The following is a 24,341-nucleotide window of genomic DNA, read 5'->3' on the forward strand; positions in this document are numbered from 1 at the left end:
GAGATGAAGCCACTCAAATGAAGGACAGAATGTGTTAACTCAGTAGAGAGGGCAGTGTGGAAGGAGAGAACAAAGACAGAGGAAGGAGAAGAGTGAGCAGGAGTGATGAGGAGGAGCAGCCTCTCTGTGATGAGGAGGAGCAGCCTCTCTGTGATGAGGAGGAGCAGCCTCTCTGTGATGAGGAGGAGCAGCCTCTCTGTGATGAGGAGGAGCAGCCTCTCTGTGATGAGGAGGAGCAGCCTCTCTGTGATGAGGAGGAGCAGCCTCTCTGTGATGAGGAGGAGCAGCCTCTCTGTGATGAGGAGGAGCAGCCTCTCTGTGATGAGGAGGAGCAGCCTCTCTGTGATGAGGAGGAGCAGCCTCTCTGTGATGAGGAGGAGCAGCCTCTCTGTGATGAGGAGGAGCAGCCTCTCTGTGATGAGGAGGAGCAGCCTCTCTGTGATGAGGAGGAGCAGCCTCTCTGTGATGAGGAGGAGCAGCCTCTCTGTGACAGATGAGAAGTAGGGGTGCCGGGGGAGAAAAAGCTGTGACTCAGCAATCAGGTCTTTGTTCACACGCTATCTCTCTATCTCTCACTCACTCTCTCTATCTCTCTCTCTCTATATCTCTCTCTCTCTTTCACTCTCTATCTCTTTCACTCTCACTCTCTCTCTCTCTCTCTCTCTCTCTCTCTCTCTCTCTCTCTCTCTCTCTCTCTCTCTCTCTCTTTCACTCTCACTCTCTCACTCTCACTCTCTCTTTCACTCTCTCTCCCTCTCTCTCTCTCTCTTTCACTCTCTCTCTCTCTCTCCCCCACCCTCCCTTTTTTTTCTCTGTTTCTCTCCCTGTGTCCATCTCTCTGTTTCTCCCTCTGTGTTCCAGATCTTTCTACATCTCTTTACACTCCCCCCATCAGCCCAAACCCCTCCCATGACTGGTGAATGCTCTGGCCACATGTAAACGTGCGTGCACACACACACACTGCCATCTTGGAGCCAGTTCCTTCAGCTCTGTGCGTGACTGATTAGTGCATGTGAGCCCATCTCCCCACGCGTGCATGTTACCAGTTGTCATGGCAAAACTCCTTCCCCTTTCTGTTTCTGTGTCTACTGCTGTTTGTAAGGTTCATCCTGTCTCTTCTCATAACCCAGGGAGCCCCCTCTTGGCCAACAACATCCCTGTTTGATCTGAGCACGAGCACTAAGGCTATGCATCTGTTCCATTCTACTGGATCCAGTGAGAGACGAAAAACTGGAGCACGTCGCCATGGCAACGCCGCCACAGACCTCATAAGGCAGCGTAACGGGAGAACGGCGCAACCACACGTCCACAGAGTCACAGCACTGTTCTACCCAATCACAACGAGGGGTGTGGGGCAGGGGGAGGAGGGGCAGGGAGAGGAGGGGCAGGGGGAGGAGGGACAGGGGGAGGAGGGGCAGGGGGGGCAGGGGGAGGAGGGGCAGGGGGAGGAGGGGCCACCATTCCCCTCTGTGCTGTGGGCTATCTGTGCTGTGGGCTCTCTGTGCTGTGGGCTCTCTGTGCTGTGGGCTCTCTGTGCTGTGGGCTCTCTGTGCTGTGGGCTCCACATGCAAAGCAGCAGATCCATACTGACGCTGCTGGACCCTGTGATCAGTCAGGATCTATAGGATCTCATGGGCTGTGAGGGTGGCTGTGAAGCTGTGAGGCTGTGAGGGTGGCTGTGAAGCTGGCTGTGTGGCTGTGAGGCTATGAGGCTGTGAGGCTGTGAGGGTGGATGGGCTGGCAGGCTGCAGGGTGGATGGTGAGTTTCAGTGGTGAGTCACCCCCCTTCAGAGTCACCAGCTGACTGTGATATACATCCCCCATCTCCCCTTCACTGTCACGCACACACACACACACACACACACACACACACCACAGTGTGTGTGACACCAGAGAACAATGTGATCTGTGTTCAGGAGTTCTCTCTATCTTTCAGACAGTATGTCAGCTGGACATTCTTTCTGAGCAAATCGTATTTAACTTTTAACACATTTAATATTTTGCCCATTTCATGACTACTAGTGCACCCCTCCCCCCTTCTACGCACGTAAAACAGCCCAGTCATGCATTTGCATACGCGTGCATCTGCTGCAGCCTGCCAGCCCATCCACCCTGCAGCCTGCAGCCCATCCACCCTGCAGCCTGCAGCCTGGGAGCTAGAGGATGCATTTAATTGATTGCCCACTTTCAAGGGAGAGGGAAGGAAAATAAATCTGTCTTATTACCCCCCCCCTTCTCCCCCTCCCAAGCCCCAACACCCCCCAACACTCCCCCAACCCCCAACCCCCTACGCCTCCCCAACACTCCCCCAACCCCCAACCCCCTACGCCTCCCCAACACTCCCCCAACCCCCAACCCCCTACGCCTCCCCAACACTCCCCCAACCCCCAACACTCCCCCAACCCCCAACCCCCTACGCCTCCCCAACACTCCCCCAACCCCCAACCCCCTACGCCTCCCCAACACTCCCCCAACCCCCAACACTCCCCCAACACCCAACCCCCTACGCCTCCCCAACCATCTGCCTGTGGGTCACCACCTCATCACCATCCCAAAAGATACAGAGCCGACCTGCACACGTACTCCTGTCCTCCATCCTGGTCTGACTGAGGCCTGCAGCCTGCAGGTCCTACTGAGGCCTGCAGCCTGCAGGAGCTGAATCAGCCGGCTGCAGCTTCCAGGAGCAGGTCTGGGTGGAGCAGGTCTGGGTGGAGCAGGTCTGGATGGAGCAGGTCTGGGTGGAGCAGGTCGGGTGGAGCAGGTCTGGGTGGAGCAGGTCAGGGTGGAGCAGGTCAGGGTGGAGCAGGTCTGGGTGGAGCAGGTCAGTGTGGAGCAGGTCTGGGTGGAGCAGGTTGGTTGATTCATGTGACACTCTCAAGAGTTAGGTTGGAGTTGTGGTCATAGTTTCTCATCATTAGTCCTGTGTACTGTAACCTGACTTTGAAACAGAATCAAACTCTTTATTTACTGGTCTTGGTAATTTAATGAAAGAAATTGGAGAAAAACATTTCCACAAACTACCCATACCGCCATCCAGTGGTTTGATGTGAGCATTACATGTTCTATTTATTCTCTTCAAAGACGAACTAATTAAACAGAGTCATAGGGCAGCGCATTACTTTTATTTACATCTAGTCATTTAGCAGACGCTCTTATCCAGAGCGACTTACAACTTTAATACTGCTGTCTCGTGGTTGACTGTTAGAACTGCACGTGTACTGCTCACAATAAACCAATAGATAGCGGCATTGAAGCGCATCCCTTATCTCGAACCAGTTTCTACAGCGCATGGTTTGGGCTAAATCTTGTTAAATAGGTGTTCATTATGACCGAGATCCAAAAAGTTATAAATACAGTTTCCCTTATTTGTGTACGATAAATACATTAATTGATAAGGTTTTTATTGTTAAACAATGACTCACATCATGAAAGGGTGTGAAGAGAGTGATAAGGGGGATCTCTATGGAAAAGTAAAAGTAGCTCGAAAAGTAATTAAACAAAATTAAAGTAAAGTAGTGATAAATTGTATTCATAAAACTCTGCAGCTATGGAACAGGCTGTTTAGAAGGTTGCCTTAGGCAACAGTAGTGCAGGAAACCTTAGGACAAAGGGAAACCATGGTCTCTTGGATCCACACATGTGTGTTATTATTCTTATTCTTTTTAAGCATCTGAATTGGACACCCTGGCTTTGTGTACCTTGACCATAATATGGCAAATTATGAGAAGAATCTGGCAGTGCAATGAAGCTCATAGTCCTCTGTGTTTTTCTGAAAGAGACTCGTTCTAAATCCAGCTGTATTCAAAGAACATATAAAACACAGATATATTTGTTTCTGTGAGGTGGGAAATGTATTGATTATAGGAAGTTGACATAGATTCATGATTATAAATCATAATACTTATAAGTGACATTTGCAACACAACAAAACAACTAACCAGGGGCAATTCTAGGATCAGACCTTTAGGGGTGCTCAGCCCCCAATGAGAATGTGACATGAATACAGTGCCTTGATAAGGTGTTAAACCCCCTTGCTAATAAATCCCTAATTTACTGGATAACAATTAATACATTGTTTATTATGCCAAATATTGAATGAATGAAAAAACTAAGGATGTCCCTTTATGAACTACCAGCATCAAATGATAATAAACCATAATCATTTAAAAAAACATTTATTATTATTTTTAGAGGTGCTGAGATTACATTTAGGGGTGCTTGAGCATTCTGCATTCAACAACTGATTCTAACTCCCCTCAGGTGAACATCATATTCTCAACTTCACCATGAACACATCATGTAAAACTAAAATATACAGTTTAATATCCAGTGCTTAGAATAAGCCTTGTCTAGATGTAGCGCATATACAGGCTATGTTAATGGCCTCATATTCCAGAGAGTAAGTGGCACAGCGTGTGTTCTTCCTGAGAACAGGCATCCTCAGAGTGATGGGGAGGGTCTCCAGGCTGCTGTCGAGACCTCTGCAGGAGTGGCTGGTCAGGCAGTTAGCCTCATAGATTACCTGAGGGACCCTGTCCAGGTCAATGTGCTCCCTTGGAAAAAAAGACACGTGTTAAATCAAGGTACCAATTCTCTTCCCGCTGAACCAGGGGTGAAGGTTGGTTTTCCCATGTGGGTGGGGCAGTTTTGTCTTTTTATAACCGAGGATGCAGCCGTAAAAAACAATTCTAAACAAAGTGTGGGGGACAGATTTGCCGTTTTCAAAATGTAACTGAAACCTAAGCTGAATACTTACTCAACCACCATGCAGGTGATTTAAGAATATTTCCAACAGTCCTTGACTATGTTGGATTCACCCTCTATTGTCTACATAGGAACCTAGTTATCCGACGTAGAAGTGTCAGCTACTCACACATAGCTCCAGGGGGCCACACTGCGCTTGTTGATGCTGTTGGGCAGGCTGACAAGCTGGGCGTGGTACTCCTCCAGGCTGCTGGTGCAGTAGGCCTCATCTACACACTGGCCCCCCAGGGGCCCTGCCAGGCACTGGCGCAGGACCAGCAAGCAGACTACGAGCAGCCGAAAGACCTGCAGGAGGAGGAGGAGGGTTTGGTTTCAGCTCTGGGGCTGGAATACCGGAGGGTATCATTTTATCTGATAGACTAAGATGATGCTATAAAGATATAAAGCTTAAAAATTAAATACTAACTGCAAGTTCTTACCCACCAGTGAGAAGTGAAGTGGGATATTACCAATATAGGGAATGCCGAACTCATTCACAAAGTCACATCAAACACGATCACCTCATGTAGTCTATAGTCCATCTGTGGGAACCACTTACCTGCCATCACCTGTACACCATCACATCCTTATCAAGCTATTACTCCAGGTAGCAAGTCATCCCCACAGTGTCTCACCTGGAGCTGTTGCATGCTGGGATGTGATGATGGTCTTGGAGGTTGTTTCGGAGCAGGAGGTTCTGGAGGATGTTGTCTGGGGCTCGTGGATACCTCAGGTCTCCTCTCAGATTGTTCCAGTTCGGTGTCCAACGTGTCGGACTGTGGCGGCATTTATACTCCAGGGAAGGAGAGTCTGGATGGGGGGAGGATATTCTATTGTGATAGAATATCCTTCATTACCATTTAGCCTTGGCAAAGGCATTTAATGAATTCATATGTGTGTCATAACGTTTGGAATTTGAGTAAAAAATAAAACAGTTCACTGGAACATCCAGAGAAATAAAGCCTCTAAAGTTGACCATACCTGCCGCTCCCTCCTGCCCCTCCCTCCTGTCCCACCCTCCTCACTTCCAATGTGTTTCACTTTCTCTAATAGTCCAGTCAAAGTAGCGTTTTACAACAGACTAATTGTAAAATATTTTTGCAGCTTAGATCATTTCTATGAGGTGTCCAGAACAACAAAAATTATAATAAATCCTAGTTGAGAAAATATGTTAAATTCTCATCAATCCGAGATGTGTGCCAATAAGGCCAGGCAACGTTACACCCCAATGGGGATATTTTTTTCCTTTACTCCTATCAAAATAAAACTCTACACAATGAAACTACCCATGAAACGTAACAAAAATTGTATTACAAGTTTATTTTTATTTTCTTTTTATTCTGATTTGCAAATGAGCTATACACTAATCGAATATGCCCAAAATACACCCAAATAAGCTTATTTTTTTCCTTTACTCCTTTAGGCCTCCCAAACTACTAAGTACACGGAAAAATCCAGTCCAGATGCTCTGGCCATTTAACGTTAAACCAGAGAATGTCTGGTTAAACCATGCACTTAGCTTGGCTAGCTAACTTTCTCAGCACCAGTCAATACTTTCACCCGGAAACACATCTATACCATCATGGCCGCCCGTACCGGTGAAATTGACAACAACGACCAACATTTTCTATCATATTGATGCTTTCTTTAATTTGAGCGATAAATACCATTTGAAGCTGGACGGATACATTTGCATTGTCGAGATAGGACACAAAACAGCTGGCTATAATAAGCTAACGTTTTACCAACAGGTCAAGGTAGCTAGGTAACTTATCTTGCAGATGTAGCACTAGGTAGCTTATATCAAGCTACTGTACCTCGTTTGATAGCTAGGCTAGTTAATCCTACCTAGCTACAGTAGCTTACTTGACATATTTTTATATCGAGACATCCCAAAGATACATCGTTGTCAATTTCAGCATGAAAACTGTATTGATGGTAGCAGAGAAGCCTTCATTGGCACAGTCCATAGCCAAAATATTGTCAAAAGGTGAGTGAGAATTTTGATTTTTTCATTGATTGTTGCACATCGTGGAGAGACATATTCAGGCAGTGTGATGGTCTGGTCTAGACTCAAAGCACTTTAAACTATCCTCAACCTTGAACTTGAGGGCGGGGATGAGTCTCATCGCTTTGTCACTGGCTCTCCATTCACGATGTGCTTTTCAAGGCGGCCCATTAGCAAATAGCCCTGGCTTGGGATGAGCATTTCATTAAACGAGTCACAATGTTGCATGTAGCCTTCGTATTAGCCCCATTAAAACACTAAAAGGGAGTTCCGCCTCAAATCGGTTTAGATTGGTCAGTTGTAAAGAATACAGGTAAAAGTTAAGTTTAGTTTTGGTCTGTGTACTTCCGACCGGAAGTACTGAGCTGCATCCAGACTTTAAAGACGTCAGAGGGGACGGCATGACTGTTTGATGAGACTGGAGGAACGTTCTCACCGTGGTAATGGTCTTTTGCTCAGAGTTCAAATGCTTGTCCACATCTATCAAATCAACTTGCAATGTCACGAAGGTAAACTGATGTTGGAAGGAAAGAGGCCTGTCATTCAATTATTGTCACTGATATTTTCTAACATGTTTACCAAATGTAACCATACTCATCCGCTGTTCAACAGGATCATGCTCCAGTCGCAAAGGACTCAACGGAGCATGCTCAGTGCATGAGTACGTTGGCAGCTTCCAGGGTCAAAGTGCACGATTCAAGATGACCTCCGTGTGTGGACACGTCATGAGCCTGGACTTCATAGGTGTGTCTCTGAACCCCCAGATCCACTTCCTGTGTCTCTGAACCCCCAGATCCACTTCCTGTGTCTCTGAACCCCCAGATCCATTTCCTGTGTCTCTGAACCCCCAGATCCACTTCCTGTGTCTCTGAACCCCCAGATCCACTTCCTGTGTCTCTGAACCCCCAGATCCACTTCCTGTTTCTCGTCAGCCTACCTTAGGGTGTATTATATTTAACATGGCCCAGTCTGGCTGTACTTGGTCTAAGATCAAACTAAAAGAGATTTTTCCTTCTCTTTTCTCATGTTCTGATTCAAACTGCTCCGATGTATGGCCGTCAGATTCAGTCTGCTTTTCACTGTCGTCTGTTTCCAGGGAAGTACAACAACTGGGACAAGGTGGACCCTGCTGAGCTCTTCAGTACGGCTCCCACGGAGAAGAAGGAGGCCAACCCCAAACTCAACATGGTCAAGTTCCTGCAGGTGAGTCTCACCTGGGCTCTGCTCCGGGCCTTCAGGAGGTGAGTCTCACCTGGGCTCTGCTCTGGGCCTTCAGGAGGTGAGTCTCACCTGGGCTCTGCTCTGGGCCTTCAGGAGGTGAGTCTTACCTGGGCTCTGCTCTGGGCCTTCAGGAGGTGAGTCTTACCTGGGCTCTGCTCTGGGCCTTCAGGAGGTGAGTCTCACCTGGGCTCTGCTCCAGGCCTTCAGGAGGTGAGTCTCACCTGGGGTCTGCTCCAGGCCTTCAGGAGGTGAGTCTCACCTGGGCTCTGCTCCAGGCCTTCAGGAGGTGCACTTCCCGGAGGTGCATTTCCTGTCTTTTCAAGCTCTGTCCAGATTGAGTTCATAACTCAAATGTGTTGGCCACCACCCGTGGTGTTCTGCTGGTGGGGTGTAACATTTACATTTATTCACTTAGCAGACGCTTTTATCCAAAGTGACTTCCAAAAGAGAGCTTTACAAAAGTGCATAGGTCACTGATCATAACAACAAGATAGCCCCTGTAACCCTTATTGGTCCTGGGTGTGTCTCCAGGTGGAAGCTAAAGGTTGTGACTGTGTGGTTCTGTGGCTGGACTGCGACAAAGAGGGAGAGAACATTTGTTTTGAGGTAATCACAAATTAAGGATTTCTAAATGCTCTGTTATTCTGTACACACACAACTGCAGTCAAATGCTTCATTGCCGAGCTAAACCCAGCATGCGATCCGCTCTCCCTCCTCCTCTCTCCCCCTTCCTGCCTCCAGGTCCTGGATGCCATCCAGCCTGTGATGAACAGGTCCTACAACTCGGAGCAGAGCGTCTTCCGTGCCAAGTTCAGCTCCATCACCGACACGGACATCTTCAGCGCCATGAGCCGGCTGGGTGAGCCCAACCGCAACGAGGCGCTGTCTGTGGATGCTCGGCAGGAGCTGGACCTGCGCATCGGCTGTGCCTTCACACGGTACTGCGCCCTCAGGGAACCTGCCCCCTCAGGGACTCTGCCCCCTCAGGGAACCTGCCCCCTCAGGGAACCTGCCCCCTCAGAGAACCTGCCCCCTCAGGGACCCTGCCCCCTCAGGGAACCTGCCCCCTCAGGGAACCTGCCCCCTCAGGGAACCTGCCCCCTCAGGCCTATTTCCAGATGTGTAAGTTGAATAATTCCGGACTTGTATCAAACTTTTTGCTTCCGGGTGCCTCTTTGTTATGACCAGGTTCCAGACCAAGTACTTCCAGGGTAAATATGGGAATCTGGACTCGTCGCTCATCTCGTTCGGGCCGTGCCAGACCCCCACACTGGGCTTCTGTGTGGAGCGCCACGACAAGATCCAGTCCTTCAAACCAGAAACCTACTGGGTCCTCCAGCCCAAGGTGAGCACCTCGCATCATCAACATGCTCACAGCTCAGATGGTTGTGGTTTGTTGTGACCATCAGCCTAGCCTGACCTATAACCACCCCAACAAGCTAAGGTTTAAACTGTGTGTGTGTGTGTGTGTGTGTGTAGGTGTTCAAGGGGAAGGACAGCCCCTTGACTCTGGACTGGGACAGAGGGAGGGTCTTTGACAGGGATGTGGGCCAGATGTTTGTCAACTTAGTCAAGACCTCCAGAGAGGCCAAGGTGAGACCGTCACACAGGACTCAACAGCACGCCCTCACCTCACCCCAACATCACCACCTCACCCCAACACCACCTCACCTCACCCCAACACCACCTCACCTCACCCCGACATCACCACCTCACCTCACCCTGACATCACCACCTCACCCCGACATCACCACCTCACCTTGACATCACCACCTCACCTCACCCTGACATCACCACCTCACCCTAACATCACCACCTCACCTTGACATCACCACCTCACCTCACCCCGACATCACCACCTCACCTCACCCCAACACCACCTCACCTCACCCCAACACCACCTCACCCCAACATCAACACCTCTACTGTCACCTGTTGTCAAACCACTGTTGAGAACATGCCCTTCTGACAACTGATTAGACACATGGAAGGCATGGCTTCATTCATCTCAGCATCAAGTCATTCATCTCACCCAAGGTGTCAGCTGAGGGTGAACTCGTTGCTCTGGCTTTTCTAATCCCAAGGCTCCTCCCCCCGTTATGCTGTCTTCTGTCCTGCAGGTGGAGTCTGTGAGCAAGAAGGAGAAGGCCAAGCCTCGGCCCCAGGCCCTGAACACGGTGGAGATGCTGCGCGTGGCCAGCTCCTCTCTGGGTAAGCAGCGCCTGCCAGGACGTCAGGGCCATTAGCTCAGCCAGGGTCACACTGCTTCTACCTTCCGCTCTGCTTCTATTCAACTCAATGAAGAGCAGCCGTCAAGGCTTTTAGTGCCGTCAATCCATTTAAGGTCGGTGAATCATTCAGGCATTTAGGATCCCTTTGTGTAGGAGAACATCATAGCCAGCAGACAGTGGAACATCTGGTCTTCACATGTTTGAAGTGCTTATACAGTAGTGTTGTTTTGGAATCATTTATGTTTATGTTTGTGACTGGTGTGTGTTGCTGCAGGGTGTGTGTGTGTGTTAGTGACTGTGTGTGTTGCTGCAGGGTGTGTGTGTGTGTGTGTGTGTTAGTGACTGTGTGTGTTGCTGCAGGGTGTGTATGTGTGTGTTAGTGACTGTGTGTGTTGCTGCAGGGTGTGTGTGTTAGTGACTGTGTGTGTGTTGCTGCAGGGTGTGTGTGTGTGTTAGTGACTGTGTGTTGCTGCAGGGTGTGTGTGTGTGTTAGTGACTGTGTGTTGCTGCAGGGTGTGTGTGTGTGTTAGTGACTGTGTGTTGCTGCAGGGTGTGTGTGTGTGTTAGTGACTGTGTGTGTTGCTGCAGGGTGTTTGTGTGTGTTAGTGACTGTGTGTTGCTGCAGGGTGTGTGTGTGTGTTAGTGACTGTGTGTGTTGCTGCAGGGTGTGTGTGTTAGTGACTGTGTGTGTTGCTGCAGGGTGTGTGTGTGTGTGTGTTAGTGACTGTGTGTGTTGCTGCAGGGATGGGTCCCCAGCACACCATGCAGATAGCGGAGCGCCTGTACACTCAGGGCTACATCAGCTACCCCCGCACTGAGACCACGCAGTACCATGAAAACTTTGACCTGAAGGGGGCGCTGAAGCAGCAGGCCAGCCACCCCTACTGGGCTCAGGAGGTGAGCATGGCCAGGACACAGTCTCACACACACACACACACACAAACACACATAATTGAAAACCCTATACAGGTGCGTGAATGGTGTTGGTTTGTCCCCCCAGGTGAAGGCCCTGCTGTCGGAGGGTCTGAACCGGCCCAGGAAGGGGTCAGACGCGGGCGACCACCCCCCCATCACCCCCATGAGGGCAGCCTCAGAGAGCGAGCTGGGTGGGCGCTTCTACGTGGACATAGAGATGAGATATCATGCATGTGTAATGCTCCTGTTGACAGACCTCTTCAGTTATCTTGATACTGCAGTTAAAGCTAATGCAGACAAACTGCCTCTCACTGCAGGAAGTGATGGCTGGTGCCTGTTTGAGTACATAGCTAATGCAGAGGGGTTTGTCTCTTTCTCCCTGCAGGAAGTGATGGCTGGCGCCTGTTTGAGTACATCACCCGACACTTCATCGCCACCATCAGCCAGGACTGCAAGTACCTCCAGACCACCATCACCTTCACCATCGCCTCCGAGATCTTCTCCTGCAGCGGAAAAACGCTCATCTCAGCCGGTAAGGTCTGACTCCAGATCTACTGGTAAGGTCTGACTCCAGATCTACTGGTAAGGTCTGACTCCAGATCTACTGGTAAAGTCTGACTCCAGATCTACTGGTAAGGTCTGGGTCCAGATCTACTGGTAAGCTCTGACTCCAGATCTACTGGTAAAGTCTGACTCCAGTCTCCAGATCTACTGGTAAGGTCTGGGTCCATATTATCCACCAGATGATGTAGCTGATTGGCTGTTTGTAGTGTGTGTGTAGTTCAGTAATGTGTGCGTGTAGTTCAGTAACGTGTGTGTGTGTGTGACCCTCCAGGGTTCACGGAGGTGATGCCGTGGCAGGGCATCCCCCTGGAGGAGGCTATGCCGGGGTGTGAGTGTGGGGACGTGTTCAGCGTGGAGGACATCAGGCTGGTGGAGAAGCAGACCAGCCCTCCAGATTACCTGACTGAGTCTGAGCTCATCACCCTCATGGAGAAACATGGCATCGGTCAGTCAGCTCACCTGTGTTCACCTGTGTTCAGAAACATGGCATCGGTCAGTCAGCTCACCTGTGTTCACCTGTGTTCAGAAACATTGCATCGGTCAGTCAGCTCACCTGTGTTCAGAAACATGGCATCCGTCAGTCAGCTCACCTGTGTTCAGAAACATGGCATCCGTCAGTCAGCTCACCTGTGTTCACCTGTGTTCAGAAACATGGCATCCGTCAGTCAGCTCAGCTGTGTTCACCTGTGTTCATTAACATGGCATCGGTCAGTCAGCTCACCTGTGTTCACCTGTGTTCAGAAACATGGCATCGGTCAGTCAGCTCACCTGTGTTCAGAAACATGGCATCGGTCAGTCAGCTCACCTGTGTTCACCTGTGTTCAGAAACATGGCATCGGTCAGTCAGCTCAGCTGTGTTCACCTGTGTTCAGAAACATGGCATCGGTCAGTCAGCTCAGCTGTGTTCACCTGTGTTCAGAAACATGGTATCCGTCAGTCAGCTCACCTGTGTTCAGAAACATGGTATCCGTCAGCCAGCTCACCTGTGTTCACCTGTGTTCAGAAACATGGTATCCGTCAGTCAGCTCACCTGTGTTCAGAAACATGGCATCGGTCTGTCAGCTCAGCTGTGTTCACCTGTGTTCAGAAACATGGTATCCGTCAGTCAGCTCACCTGTGTTCACCTGTGTTCAGAAACATGGTATCCGTCAGTCAGCTCACCTGTGTTCAGAAACATGGCATCGGTCAGTCAGCTCACCAGTGTTCACCTGTGTTCAGAAACATGGCATCGGTCAGTCAGCTCACCTGTGTTCAGAAACATGGCATCTGACAGTCTCCTCAGCTGTGTTCAGCCCACACCAGCAGACCTCCTAGATTCTTCTCCTTTCTATTTTTATTATATACTTTTTATGTAATCTATTTACTGTATTTATTTCTCTGCACTGTTATTATAACACATTCTATAACAACAAGTCTATAGATTCAATTCTAAAAGAGTTGGTACCTGGACCCTAACACACACACACACACCCCCCCCTGACGTGCTGCCGTCCTCCAGGCACTAACCCTAACCCTAACCCCCCAGGTACTGACGCCAGCATCCCGGTCCACATCAACAATGTGTGTCAGAGGAACTATGTGACGGTGGAGAACGGACGCAAGCTCAAACCCACCAACCTGGGCATCGTGCTGGTGCACGGCTACTACAAGACAGGTGTGTGGAGCACAGGGTGTGTGGGGAGCACAGGGTGTGGGGAACACAGGGTGTGTGGGGAGCACAGGGTGTGGGGAACACAGGGTGTGGGGAACACAGGGTGTGGGGAACACAGGGTGTGGGGAACACAGGGTGTGGGGAACACAGGGTGTGTGGGGAGCACAGGGTGTGTGGGGAGCACAGGGTGTGTGGGGAGCACAGGGTGTGTGGGGAGCACAGGGTGTGTGGGGAGCACAGGGTGTGGGGAGCACAGGGTGTGGGGAACACAGGGTGTGGGGAACACAGGGTGTGTGGAGTATGCCTTCCCTTTCTCTCTGTCTGATGCATTCTGTCCCCTCCCTCCCCTCAGATGCAGAGCTGGTCCTGCCTACCATCCGCAGTGCTGTGGAGAAGCAGCTGACCCTGATAGCGCAGGGCCAGGCCAACTTCCAGCAGGTCCTGCAGCACACGCTGGACATCTTCAAGAGGAAGTTCCACTACTTTGTTGACTCCATCCCCAGTGAGTCAGACCCTCCTCCATCCACCCTGTGATGGTTAGAATGGGAGGTAGATCAGGGAAGTTGTGTCTGCATGGTTCCTGTTCCTGTCTCTTGTGGTCTCCAGGTATGGACGAGCTGATGGAGGTCTCCTTCTCTCCCATCGCCGCCAGCGGGAAGCCCCTGTCCCGCTGTGGCAAGTGCCACCGCTTCATGAAGTACATTCAGGTCAGCCCTGCTAACCCTCCCCGATGCTAACCCTCCCCGATGCTAATTGAGGCGCTTGGTCGTCAGTTGGGTCTGACTGCCAACACACCTTAGCTTGTCTGTGTAATTTCCCCTCCTGCTAGCCCTCCCTCTCCTGCAGTTGGTGTAGAGGCCCCTCCCTCTCCTACAGTAGGTGTAGAGGCCCCTCCCTCTCCTACAGTAGATGTAGAGGCCCCTCCCTCTCCTACAGTAGATGTAGAGGCCCCTCCCTCTCCTACAGTAGATGTAGAGGCCAAAAGCCTCCCAGCCTGGTCGTGTCTGTGTTCTTTACCACTTCATGTTTGTTGACTTGTGAATGAAGCAGTTTCTGATTGGCTGACCAGCTGAGAAAGCAGTTTCTCATTGGCCGTTGAGCTGATAAGGCAGTTCCCCCCTGGTGTGTGCAGGCCAGGCCCAGCAGGCTCCACTGCTCCCACTGTGATGAGACGTACAGCCTGCCTCAGAACGGAGCCATCAAGCTGTACAAGGAGCTGCGCTGCCCTCTGGACGACTTTGAGCTGGTGCTGTGGACCTCTGGCTCCCGGGGGAAGAGCTACCCCCTCTGCCCCTACTGCTTCAGCAACCCCCCCTTCAGAGACATGAAGAAAGGTCTGTCTATCTGGGGGGCTGGTTGTGCTGGGGAGACCAAACCAAGGAAAGAGTGTGTGTGTGTGTGTGAGATGTTGCTGATTGTGGTTTGGTACATGATACATTTCATGTTCTGCTTTTATATAATGCTACCTCCATCTTTTTCTTGTTTCTCTTTCATCTCCCTCCCCTGCACCTCTCTCTCCCCTGCCCCTCTCTCTCCTCTCTCCCCTGCCCCTCTCTCTTCTCTCTCTCCCCTGCCTCTCTCTCCCCTGCCCCTCTCTCCTCTCTCTCCCCTGCCCCTCTATTTCCCCTGCCCCTCTCTTTCCCCTGCCTCTCTCTCCTCTCTCTCCCCTGCACCTCTCCCCTCTCTCTCCCCTGCACCTCTCCCCTCTCTCTCCCCTGCCCCTCTCTCTCCCCTGCCCCTCTCTCCTCTCCTCTCTCCCCTGCCCCCCCCCCCCCCCTGTCAGGTATGGGGTGTAACGAGTGCACCCACCCGTCCTGTCAGCACTCGCTGGGCTCTCTGGGCATCTCTCAGTGTGTGGAGTGTGAGGGGGGGGTGCTGGTGCTGGACCCCACCTCAGCGCCCAAGTGGAGGATGGCCTGTAACAGGTGTAACGTGCTGGTGCACTTCTTTGAGCATGCACACAGGGTGCAGGTAAGGACCCTAGCCTTGTGTTTTTTAATTCAATACGGAATGCTCTGCAATCTGGAGGTTTAACTGGAGTTCTGGAGTTATTTGTTTTGTTACTTTCATCTGTCATTTTTCTGTTATTATTTAGTTGACTGATATTATTATTTTCCCCTCCTTATCTCCCCCCTTACCCCCGCTCCTGTTCCCCTCCGCTCCTGCAGGTGGCGCAGGAGAGCTGTGAGGCCTGCGATGCCTCCCTGGTGGCGGTGGACTTCAACAAGACGCGCTCCCCGCTGCCGGCAGGAGAGACGCAGCACAGCGGCTGTGTGTTCTGTGACCCGGTGTTCCAGGACCTGGTGGAGCTGAAGCACGCCACCATGAGACACCCCATGCACCGGGGGGGGGGCGCCAGGCGGGGGGGCCGGGGCAGGGGCAGGGGGCGCAGGGGCAACCCCAAGAAACCCAGAGACAAGATGGCCGCCCTAGCTGCTTACTTTGTATAGAGGTCTACAGTGTTTTAAAGTTGAAACGGCTGTATGATTTCATCAAATGGAATTAAATGTATTTTTTTCTTGTGAAATCTACATGCTTCATTTGTTTCCCATTTTTAGCCCTTAGAGAGACCCCTGAATCTTGCTGAAAGGATAACTTTGAGATATGACTGTTAACTGAGATGTTGGTAACTTGGTGATGTTGATGAGAACAGAGACACAGACAGGAAGTTCATGCGGGGAGATCTGAGATCTTTATTATCAGACAGCAGCAGCAGCCTTGCTGCTCTCTGAGGCAGTTACACCCCAGCTGTGGCATGAATCCATGCACGGTATAGGCTCGATGGCAGAGATCTATGTGCTTTGTTGCCTGAGTAAATACATACACCCTGCCATAGGACAGAACTCCATACAGCTTTCCATCGTACTCAAGAGCCCCCCTAGCCTGACGTTGTCATACTCATAATTCTAGTCAGAATATGAGTCTGAAAACTCTCCGTTGGGCTGTGACTATGGGGCGTGTTTCAACCAAACTCGTAAAACAAATGCCTCTACACTCAATTGGATAGACCTACAACCAATCAGAGCAACGTAATATGTTGTTTGTTGAAAACGAATTCAACCCAAGGGCTCTTTCGTGACGTTCTTGATTACGTTACTGTTGATCATCTGTCCATCATCGTATAAAGCCCGCAGTAGTAATGTAGTTGTTCCCAATACGAGACCCTCCAGACCCAACTTCCCGACCAAATTTTTTTGTGGGCGGGGAGAAGTTGGACTGGCAGCCAGGCTAGAGCCCCCCCTTAGTCTCCCTATAAAAAGCAGATACAAGTGACAACAAAATGGTGTAAGTGCAAACCTTCAAAAATACAATATTTGTGATTTTCATTGAGTTATTTTGTGTTTACGATTTTTTTAATCTGACATGTGGAGGTAAGATGAGACACTGTCTCTGTCACTGACATCCCTCCCTACCCTGACGTTGTCATACTAAATTCTAGTTAGAATTTGAGTCTGATAACTCCATTGGGCTGTGAGTATGAGGCGTGTTTCAACCGAACTCCTAAAACAAATGCCTCTTTGCTCAATTGAATAGATCTACAACCAATCAGAGCAACGTAATATGTTGTTTGTTGAAAACGAATTCAACCCAAGCGCTCTTTGGTGACGTGATTGATTACGTAACTGTTGATCATCTGTCCATCGTCGTAAAAAGCCCACCCTGGCAATTTCATTGGTCCGAACATCTCCTGTTCGGACCTAGTTTTTCCCCAACCGAGCTTCCCCAGACCCAACTTCCCGACCAAATTTATTAGTGGGCGGGGTAAATTGGGCTGGCAGCCAGGCTCGGAGACTCACAGGCTTTCCGGGAGACTTGGGATGTATGTTCATAAAGTAATCATTACGAAAAGTATGAGTTCATTCTCTCAGATGTAAGTGTGCTGTTGAACTACCACAGCTAAACAAATAGACCAGATAATGCTGGATCCTTGGAACCAACACGACAAATTCGTCGGCCCGTCATAATTATCTTGTGAAGCATCTTTGAACAAAGTGGAAATAGATTTTCGTACCGTCATAGCCTGTTTAAGGAACCCTATATTTGACATTAGGCGCGTTCGACTTCATGCAGCGCCGGCGGCGCCGACAGTCGGCTGCAGTCGGCTGCCCTGAAGCTGACAATGCCATTGGCTGCTTCAAGTCAGCCGGGCTGCAGGCGGCTGCAGGCGACACCGGCGCTGCATGAAGTCGAATGCACCTATTCTCTGGTATCGTGTTTTCGTCCCTTCTTTCCGGTTTTGCGAATTCTGGTTCAGAATAAGAGCATGAGCTGATATGTGCAATGAGCATGAATTCTGTGGAACAATCCACTCCACACAGTAGCGTTTTACTATGGCGAGGTTAGGTTCAGAAACACCTATCGTCAATCTCAGTTAAGAGGCTACACTAGTCTCCCCACTACTGTTTAGGATACATTTACTAACACTGCTGCTAACACATTCTGATTACATTTTCCTGTGATAATCTCTTACAGAGCTGGTTTTCTCTGCAGCCAGCCACAGAGGAAGCCATTAGTTCAACCCTGGTTGTGAGGGAAAGCTGTGATAAAAAGCCTCTCATACCGATGTTGACTATAAATATACCAGTAATTTTACATATTCCTTTTTCTCTCGCTTAACTTTAAGAGTAAAATGACTTTTGTATCATGACCTTTTTATTTTGAAAAAGGTTTGATGACTCAACCGGAAATGGGATTCCTTACTGAGGCTGGCTGCTGCTTTGTAGAGGGAGGGGCTGCTGCTATATTGAATTATTTACTTGAATCTGTATAACTCTGGCTGTTCTACACGGGAAGGGAGTGTCCTCGCTGAGATAGTCAAAGGTACGATCTTGTCATTGTACTTGTGTGCACATGTAAATAGTGACGTTATGTAGACAATCTTGCTGAAGTGAGTTGTTCGTTGCCTTTTGTATATAAAGTTAGCCGCGAAGCGAACTGCTTCTTGCCCTAGCAATTGAAACATTCTGTCAACAACTAAAGTGAATATTTCCCCCGAGATTGAACGTCCCAGTGCAACATGTTATCGTTAATTGTTGTGGTGTTCTGCTAGGCTAAATTCTAAATAATTCAGTTAGAGAACACGTATTATTAACAATTGGCCAACTCTTCCAACATGTAAAGTATTGCTCAATGTTGAATTTGCTCAGAAACGTCAGTGGAGCTAAAGCCTTCGATAAGCAGCTCCTGTACATTTCAACACGGTTGCTTGCTGCATGTGTCACTAAAAATGGGCTGCTGTCTTTCCCTGGGGGTTTCTAACTCATCCGGTGTTATGACCACGAGGACAACATGAACCTTGGGAGGGCTGGAGGTGGTTTGTTACATTGCAAGACTCTTCTTCCCCACCCCGTCACGACTGACTGGCTGACAGAATTTGAGAAATAGTCCCACATTCTTCTGATCTAACCAACCTCCATATTGGTACCTGTGACGCCACCAGACATCAGGCATGGGCAGCACAGCGGAGGAGGAGGCCAGATGTTTCCTGTCGAGGTTCGTGGAGGAGTTCCCTGTTCCCGTGGGCCCTGGGGTCCCCCTGCCCCTCGCCCCCCCCAGCCGACCCCCCACCCTGGATGAGCTGAGGGGGGACAGTCTGGACCTGGGCCTGCGCCTGCTGGCTGCCAGGTGAGGGTGTGTGTGTGTGTGTGTGTGTGTGTGTGTGTGTGTGTGTGTGTGTGTGTGTGTGTGTGTGTGTGTGTGTGTGTGTGTGTGTGTTTTGGTGTTCAGAGAGCATTCCTCACATTCCTGCCTTGAGAAAGCAAGCTGATCCTTGCCTATCTCTGTCCCGCCCTCCACGAGTAGAGAAGGCTGTAGTGTCTCAGCCAATGGGAGGAGGGAGATGGGGAAGGCTGTAGTGTCTTAGCCAATGGAAGGAGGGAGATGAGGGAGACTGTAGTGTCTCAGCCAATTGGAGGAGGGAGATGGGGAAGGGATCGAAACTTGGCATTGAGAGCCTTGGGAATCGTTCTGTCAGATGTGAAAGATCCGTTTAGACTAGGCCAGAGAGGCTCACTCTACGCAGCAGAACATCATCTGGCCTTTTGTATACATTCCTGTGAGGTATTTCCTGTCGGCAAGACCTCATTTCCTGTCTGGAATCACCATTGTTACACCCACTTCCTGATTCTCCCCTCAGTGTTTCCAGTTTGCTGCAGTTCTCTGGCAGTAGCAGAGTAATACAGACATGTCATTACACTGACGTACCGGCCAGTTATAGCACAAAGACTGTATAAAGAAGTGAATGTCAGATATATTCCAAGTTAATTCATGTATTTGGCTAAACTCACAGGCAGCCAAAGTTACTAGATCTGTATTCTGTTGTATTCTGCTCCCTTGATATTCGACTGTCACATCTCAGAAACTTTTGTGTTTTACCTGGAGAGGTCTACATTTCCCCAGGCTTGTGTGCCTCTGTGTGTTTGATAGCTTTAGTCTCATCCTGTTCTCTCCCACCCTGCTGTGTGGTCCAGGAAGGCCCCGGGGTCGCTGGCTGCTGCCCTGTGTGAGGCTGCCGTGTCAGAGCTCCTGAAGAGTGACCTTTCACCTCTCCACTGCCCCAAAGATGCCCAGCAGCAGGACGGAGAACAGGAAGTATTATGTGAGTCCCCCACCTCTAACCCTGACCGCTAATCTCTAACCCTAATCTAAGCCCCTCCCAAACCTTCACCTTGCCACCCTCCCCCTCCTCAACAACCCTGACCTCTCGTCCTGACTCTCGTCCTGACTCTGGTCCTGACTCTGGTCCTGACTCTGGTCCTGACTCTGGTCCTGACTCTCCTCCTGACTCTGGTCCTGACTCTGGTCCTGACTCTCCTCCTGACTCTCGTCCTGACTCTGGTCCTGACTCTCCTCCTGACTCTGGTCCTGACTCTGGTCCTGACTCTGGTCCTGACTCTCCTCCTGACTCTGGTCCTGACTCTGGTCCTGACTCTCTTCTGCAGTGCTCCATTCGGAGCCCGCCCAGCGTCTGTTTTTCAACAAGCTGCGTGAGGTGGGTGTGGCCTGGCACCAACGTCTCCCCGCCCTCCCCGAAGCCCCGCCCCTCGTCCCACTGTGCTCCGCTCACGCCATCAGGAACTCCCGCAGGAAGATGGAGGACCGCCATGTGGCACTCGCCCACTTCAACCAGCTCCTCGGCCTTCAGGTACGATCTCCTCCAGGTCAGACGAGGTCAGGGTCAGGGTTAGGGTCAGTCAGGGTTAGGCTGTTTCATCTGCTCCATCCAGGGTGTCCCGGCAGTTCACCGGATAACTGAGCGTGCCATGTAGGACCGCAGCCACCTGGGTTCATATACAGCCTGGGCCCTTTTCTGCATGTCTCGCCCTGCCTTTCCTGTCACACTTCAAACGGTCCAATAAAACATAAAAAAGCCTTAAAAGTTGTTCTGGAGCGTGCTGGGAGCTTGTTAGTGTCCTCAACACTGTCCTGGTCTCTGCAGGACGGGACTGCTCGCCAGTACTACGCTGTGTTTGACGGGCACGGGGGCGTGGACGCGGCCAACTACGCTGCCACCCACCTGCACGTGCTGCTGGGCCAGCAGGGGGCGCTGGCCTTGGATCCAGACACTGCCTTCAAGGAGGCCTTCACACGCACAGACCACATGTTCAGAGGCAAAGCCAGGAGGGAGGTACGCTGCATAATAACACCTGAACCAGCTGGGCCTGGGTCTCCTGGGTTTCAGGGATGTGTGCATTTTCATATTGGGATTGGGATGGGTTTTCTGGAGCAACATGTTCATGGAGCAGATATGATTTAAGGGTCAGATGACACTGAGAAGGGCTGACTGTGTGTGGTGTTTGACACGGTGTGTGTGGTGTTTGACTCTGTTTGTGTGTGTGCAGCGTCTGCGTAGCGGCAGTACGGGCGTGGCCGTGCTCCTGCAGGGCAGGGCTCTGACGGTGGCCTGGCTGGGGGACTCTCAGGCCCTGCTGGTGAGGGGGGGGCAGGCCGTCCCCCTCATGGACCCACACAAGCCTGAGAGAGAGGTGAGACACACACTCTCCTTCCCTGTGGTACAGTTAGGCTGCTGGATATGTGGGATTCTGTTACAACATGAATACAACCTACAGTGGCCCTCCATTCAGTGTCTCCTCCTCCCTCTCTGAATGCCATCTCTCCCCTCCCTCCTCCACCCCTCCCTCCTCCACCCCTCCCTCCTCCACCCCTCCCTCCTCCACCCCTCCCTCCCTCTCTCTCCCTCCTCCTCCCCTCCCTCCCTCCTCCACCCCTCCCTCTCTCTCCCTCCTCCTCCCCTCCCTCCTCCACCCCTCTCTCTCTCTCCCTCCTCCACCCCTCCCTCTCTCTCTCTCCCTCCCTCCTCCACCCCTCCCTCTCTCTCCCTCCTCCACCCCTCCCTCTCTCTCTCTCCCTCCCTCCTCCACCCCTCCCTCTCTCTCCCTCCTCCTCCCCTCCCTCCTCCACCCCTCCCTCTCTCTCCCTCCTTCACCCCTCTTCCTCCCCTCCCTCCTCCACCCCTCCCTCTCTCTCCTTCCTCCACCCCTCTTCCTCCCCTCCCTCCTCCACCCCTCCCTCCTCCACCCCTCCCTCCTCCACCCCTCCCTCTCTCTCTCCTCCACCCCTCTCTCTCTCCCTCCCTCCTCCACCCCTCTCTCTCCCTCCCTCCTCCACCCCTCTCTCTCCCTCCCTCCCTCCTCCACCCCTCCCTCTCTCTCCCTCCTCCACCCCTCTCTCTCTCTCCCTCCCTCCTCCACCCCTCTCTCTCTCTCCCTCCCTCCTCCACCCCTCTCTCTCCCTCCCTCCTCCACCCCTCTCCCTCCCTCCTCCACCCCTCTCTCTCTCTCTCTCTCTCTCTCTCTCTCTCTCTCTCTCTCTCTCTCTCTCTCTCTCTCTCTCTCTCCTCCACCCCTCTCTCTCTCTCCCTCCCTCCTCCACCCCTCTCTCTCTCTCCCTCCCTCCTCCACCCCTCCCTCTCTCTCCCTCCTCCACCCCTCCCGTGTCCAGGACGAGAGGGAGAGGATTGAGGGTCTGGGCGGTTGCATCACCTTCATGGGCTGCTGGCGTGTCAACGGCACATACGCCGTCTCCAGGGCCATCGGTCAGTAGCGTCTCACGTACTCTGTGTTCCGTATCACAGGACCGTGCGTCCAATATTTAGAGAAATTTTGTGGATTGTAGTGTTTGGATATCACTAATAGGTGCCACATCTGGAGGTTTCCTTTTGTAACAAACTTCATAATTGCTGTTAGACATGGTTGGACCCTTCTCTCTGTGAGGAATCCTGACTCTTGTTTCTCTGCAGGGGACTTTGACCAGAAGCCGTACGTGTCCGGAGACGCTGACTGCTCCTCCACACAGCTGACTGGCGACGAGGACTACGTTCTCCTGGCGTGCGATGGCTTCTTTGACACCGTGAGTTCAGAAGAAGTCCCGCAACTGGTCCTTGGGGCGCTCCGCAAGCACAGGGAGCCCCTGGAGGGGGAGGAGCCTCGGGGGGAGGGGGAGGAGCCTCGGGGAGAGGGGGAGGAGCCTCTGGGCCTGTTGGGTGAGGACGTAGCCCGGCAGCTGGTGGCTCATGCCAAGGCTGCCGGCTCCAGTGACAACATCACCGTCATGGTAGTGTTCCTGCGCTCGCCTGAACTGCTGCTGGTGGGAGGGGCCCAAGACTCCAACTCCCAGGATTCACAGGGGCAGTGAGTCAGGAAGACCACTAACCTATCAGCATAAAGGGACTTGAAAACTAAAACGGGAGGTTGTGTATGATGTGCTGGTGCCAAACTACTGATACGCTAAAAATGAGTTGAAAATGAAAGTTGTGCTACATGTGGACAACTAAAAGACTACTGAAGCTAATATCATGGTAAAACTAAACTTAACACAACATATTTTTGTTGTGACACCTTCAATGATGCATGAAAAACTGATCAGATTTGACCAGTGTTAATAACAGGACGTTGGCAGTTTTATCACTGGCCTTCTGCCTTTTCCATTTTTCTCTTTTTTTTCACTGTTACAAACAAATAGCCATCTCTGTGCCATATCCTCCAGTTGCTGAAGGAACAGTTTAATGAGCTGAAAGAGAAGCTCTCTGTTTTGTGTTATGATTCTTTAACAATCACAGCTATGGGGTCTCTTAACCACATTGTGTTTCCCAACATGTGACCTCACATTTGTAGGTGCCATAAAGAAACGTTGATATTCATGTCTCAAACCTGGCATCACAAAGGCCTGCAGAGCCGGGCCTGTAGCTAGCGGCAGAGCCGGGCCTGTAGCTAACGGCAGAGCCGGGCCTGTAGCTAACGGCAGAGCCGGGCCTGTAGCTAACGGCAGAGCCGGGCCTGTAGCTAACACGCAGGAACTGTGCATCAGTGTTGTTGATTGTCTTATGCTCCTCTCCCACAAACCCAAAGAGCAGAATTAGTGTTATAAAATGTCTGCTCTATGATTGGTTGGAGACGGCATTCCAAGATGGTGCTCGTCTTGTGCTCAGCCTTTAGGATGTTTCACTTGGTGCAAACTGTCTCTGGAGTTATTAGTGACTGCCTACTGGTTGTGGAAGTGTAGTTTTGATCTGTCATTTTCAGCCATGTTTTACCCTGTCTCGATCCTCTGTCTTCATGACAGGATCACGCGTGTGTTCATGTGAGAGGTCAAAGTGAAATTGTGTTGAGTGTTCAGCACTTTGTAACTAACTGTGACATGATTGTACCATGGTATGTTAATGATTTAAAATTCCCAATTTTATACATTTTCTTGATTCTTAACAGTATTATTGTTTCCTATTAAGTGTTTCCATTATTGTCGTACAGTAACGTCATGGCACCTCTTAACTGTAATCGCTTGATAACAGCTCATTTTCATATAGTTTTGTACCCTCCTGCCATACTCCTTGACAATATTTTGTAGTTTTATGACATTTAGCACTGTATTAAACATTTGTATTACATTTACATTTACTCATCTCTCACTGTCATCTTTAAGTGGACCTGGCTACTGTACTGTTTCAGTGGTAATGTTTCATTTATTGAGTAATAAGCAGGGACAGACCCAA

At 50.8% G+C, this 24,341-nt stretch overlaps 3 protein-coding genes across 8 annotated transcripts; 2 read left to right on the top strand and 1 right to left on the bottom strand.

Annotated features, from left to right (window-relative positions):
• Nucleotides 1-4,196: 4,196 nt before the first annotated feature.
• On the bottom strand, nt 4,197-10,438 carry LOC146220154 (uncharacterized). Of its 3 annotated transcripts, none has more exons than XM_084695017.1 (4): nt 10,005-10,438; nt 5,379-5,553; nt 4,874-5,049; nt 4,197-4,553 (listed from the first exon to the last, which is right to left on the bottom strand). In XM_084695017.1, the coding sequence occupies exons 2-4, from the start codon at nt 5,529-5,531 to the stop codon at nt 4,334-4,336; spliced, it is 549 nt and encodes a 182-aa protein (XP_084551143.1). In that variant the 5' UTR covers nt 5,532-5,553; nt 10,005-10,438; the 3' UTR covers nt 4,197-4,333. The 3 variants fall into 3 exon arrangements, with proteins under 3 accessions (XP_084551143.1, XP_084551144.1, XP_084551145.1); XM_084695018.1 differs by having other exon boundaries at nt 5,379-5,573; XM_084695019.1 differs by lacking the exon at nt 10,005-10,438 and adding an exon at nt 6,843-6,982.
• Nucleotides 6,297-15,860, top strand: top3b (DNA topoisomerase III beta). 3 transcript variants are annotated; one of them, XM_084695016.1, is made up of 19 exons: nt 6,297-6,733; nt 7,110-7,191; nt 7,364-7,495; nt 7,848-7,954; nt 8,504-8,578; nt 8,714-8,910; nt 9,161-9,317; nt 9,452-9,565; nt 10,093-10,183; nt 10,946-11,100; nt 11,204-11,309; nt 11,504-11,650; nt 11,954-12,127; nt 13,208-13,336; nt 13,686-13,835; nt 13,940-14,040; nt 14,466-14,667; nt 15,117-15,304; nt 15,502-15,860. In XM_084695016.1, the coding sequence occupies exons 2-19, from the start codon at nt 7,164-7,166 to the stop codon at nt 15,781-15,783; spliced, it is 2,535 nt and encodes an 844-aa protein (XP_084551142.1). In that variant the 5' UTR covers nt 6,297-6,733; nt 7,110-7,163; the 3' UTR covers nt 15,784-15,860. The 3 variants fall into 3 exon arrangements, with proteins under 3 accessions (XP_084551142.1, XP_084551141.1, XP_084551140.1); XM_084695015.1 differs by lacking the exon at nt 7,110-7,191; XM_084695014.1 differs by lacking the exons at nt 6,297-6,733; nt 7,110-7,191 and adding an exon at nt 7,203-7,260.
• A 2,181-nt stretch (nt 15,861-18,041) lies between these two features.
• ppm1f (protein phosphatase, Mg2+/Mn2+ dependent, 1F) lies at nt 18,042-24,246 on the top strand. Of its 2 annotated transcripts, none has more exons than XM_084695271.1 (8): nt 18,042-18,154; nt 18,774-18,958; nt 19,804-19,931; nt 20,275-20,477; nt 20,772-20,960; nt 21,175-21,318; nt 22,295-22,388; nt 22,593-24,246. In XM_084695271.1, the coding sequence occupies exons 2-8, from the start codon at nt 18,783-18,785 to the stop codon at nt 22,985-22,987; spliced, it is 1,329 nt and encodes a 442-aa protein (XP_084551397.1). In that variant the 5' UTR covers nt 18,042-18,154; nt 18,774-18,782; the 3' UTR covers nt 22,988-24,246. The 2 variants fall into 2 exon arrangements, with proteins under 2 accessions (XP_084551397.1, XP_084551398.1); XM_084695272.1 differs by lacking the exon at nt 18,042-18,154 and adding an exon at nt 18,167-18,644.
• The last annotated feature ends 95 nt before the right edge of the window (nt 24,247-24,341 follow it).

The sequence above is a fragment of the Hypomesus nipponensis genome, chromosome 28 (genome assembly GCF_054491055.1).
Source record: "Hypomesus nipponensis isolate SF chromosome 28, ASM5449105v1, whole genome shotgun sequence".
In the NCBI taxonomy this organism is placed as follows: Eukaryota; Metazoa; Chordata; class Actinopteri; order Osmeriformes; family Osmeridae; genus Hypomesus; species Hypomesus nipponensis.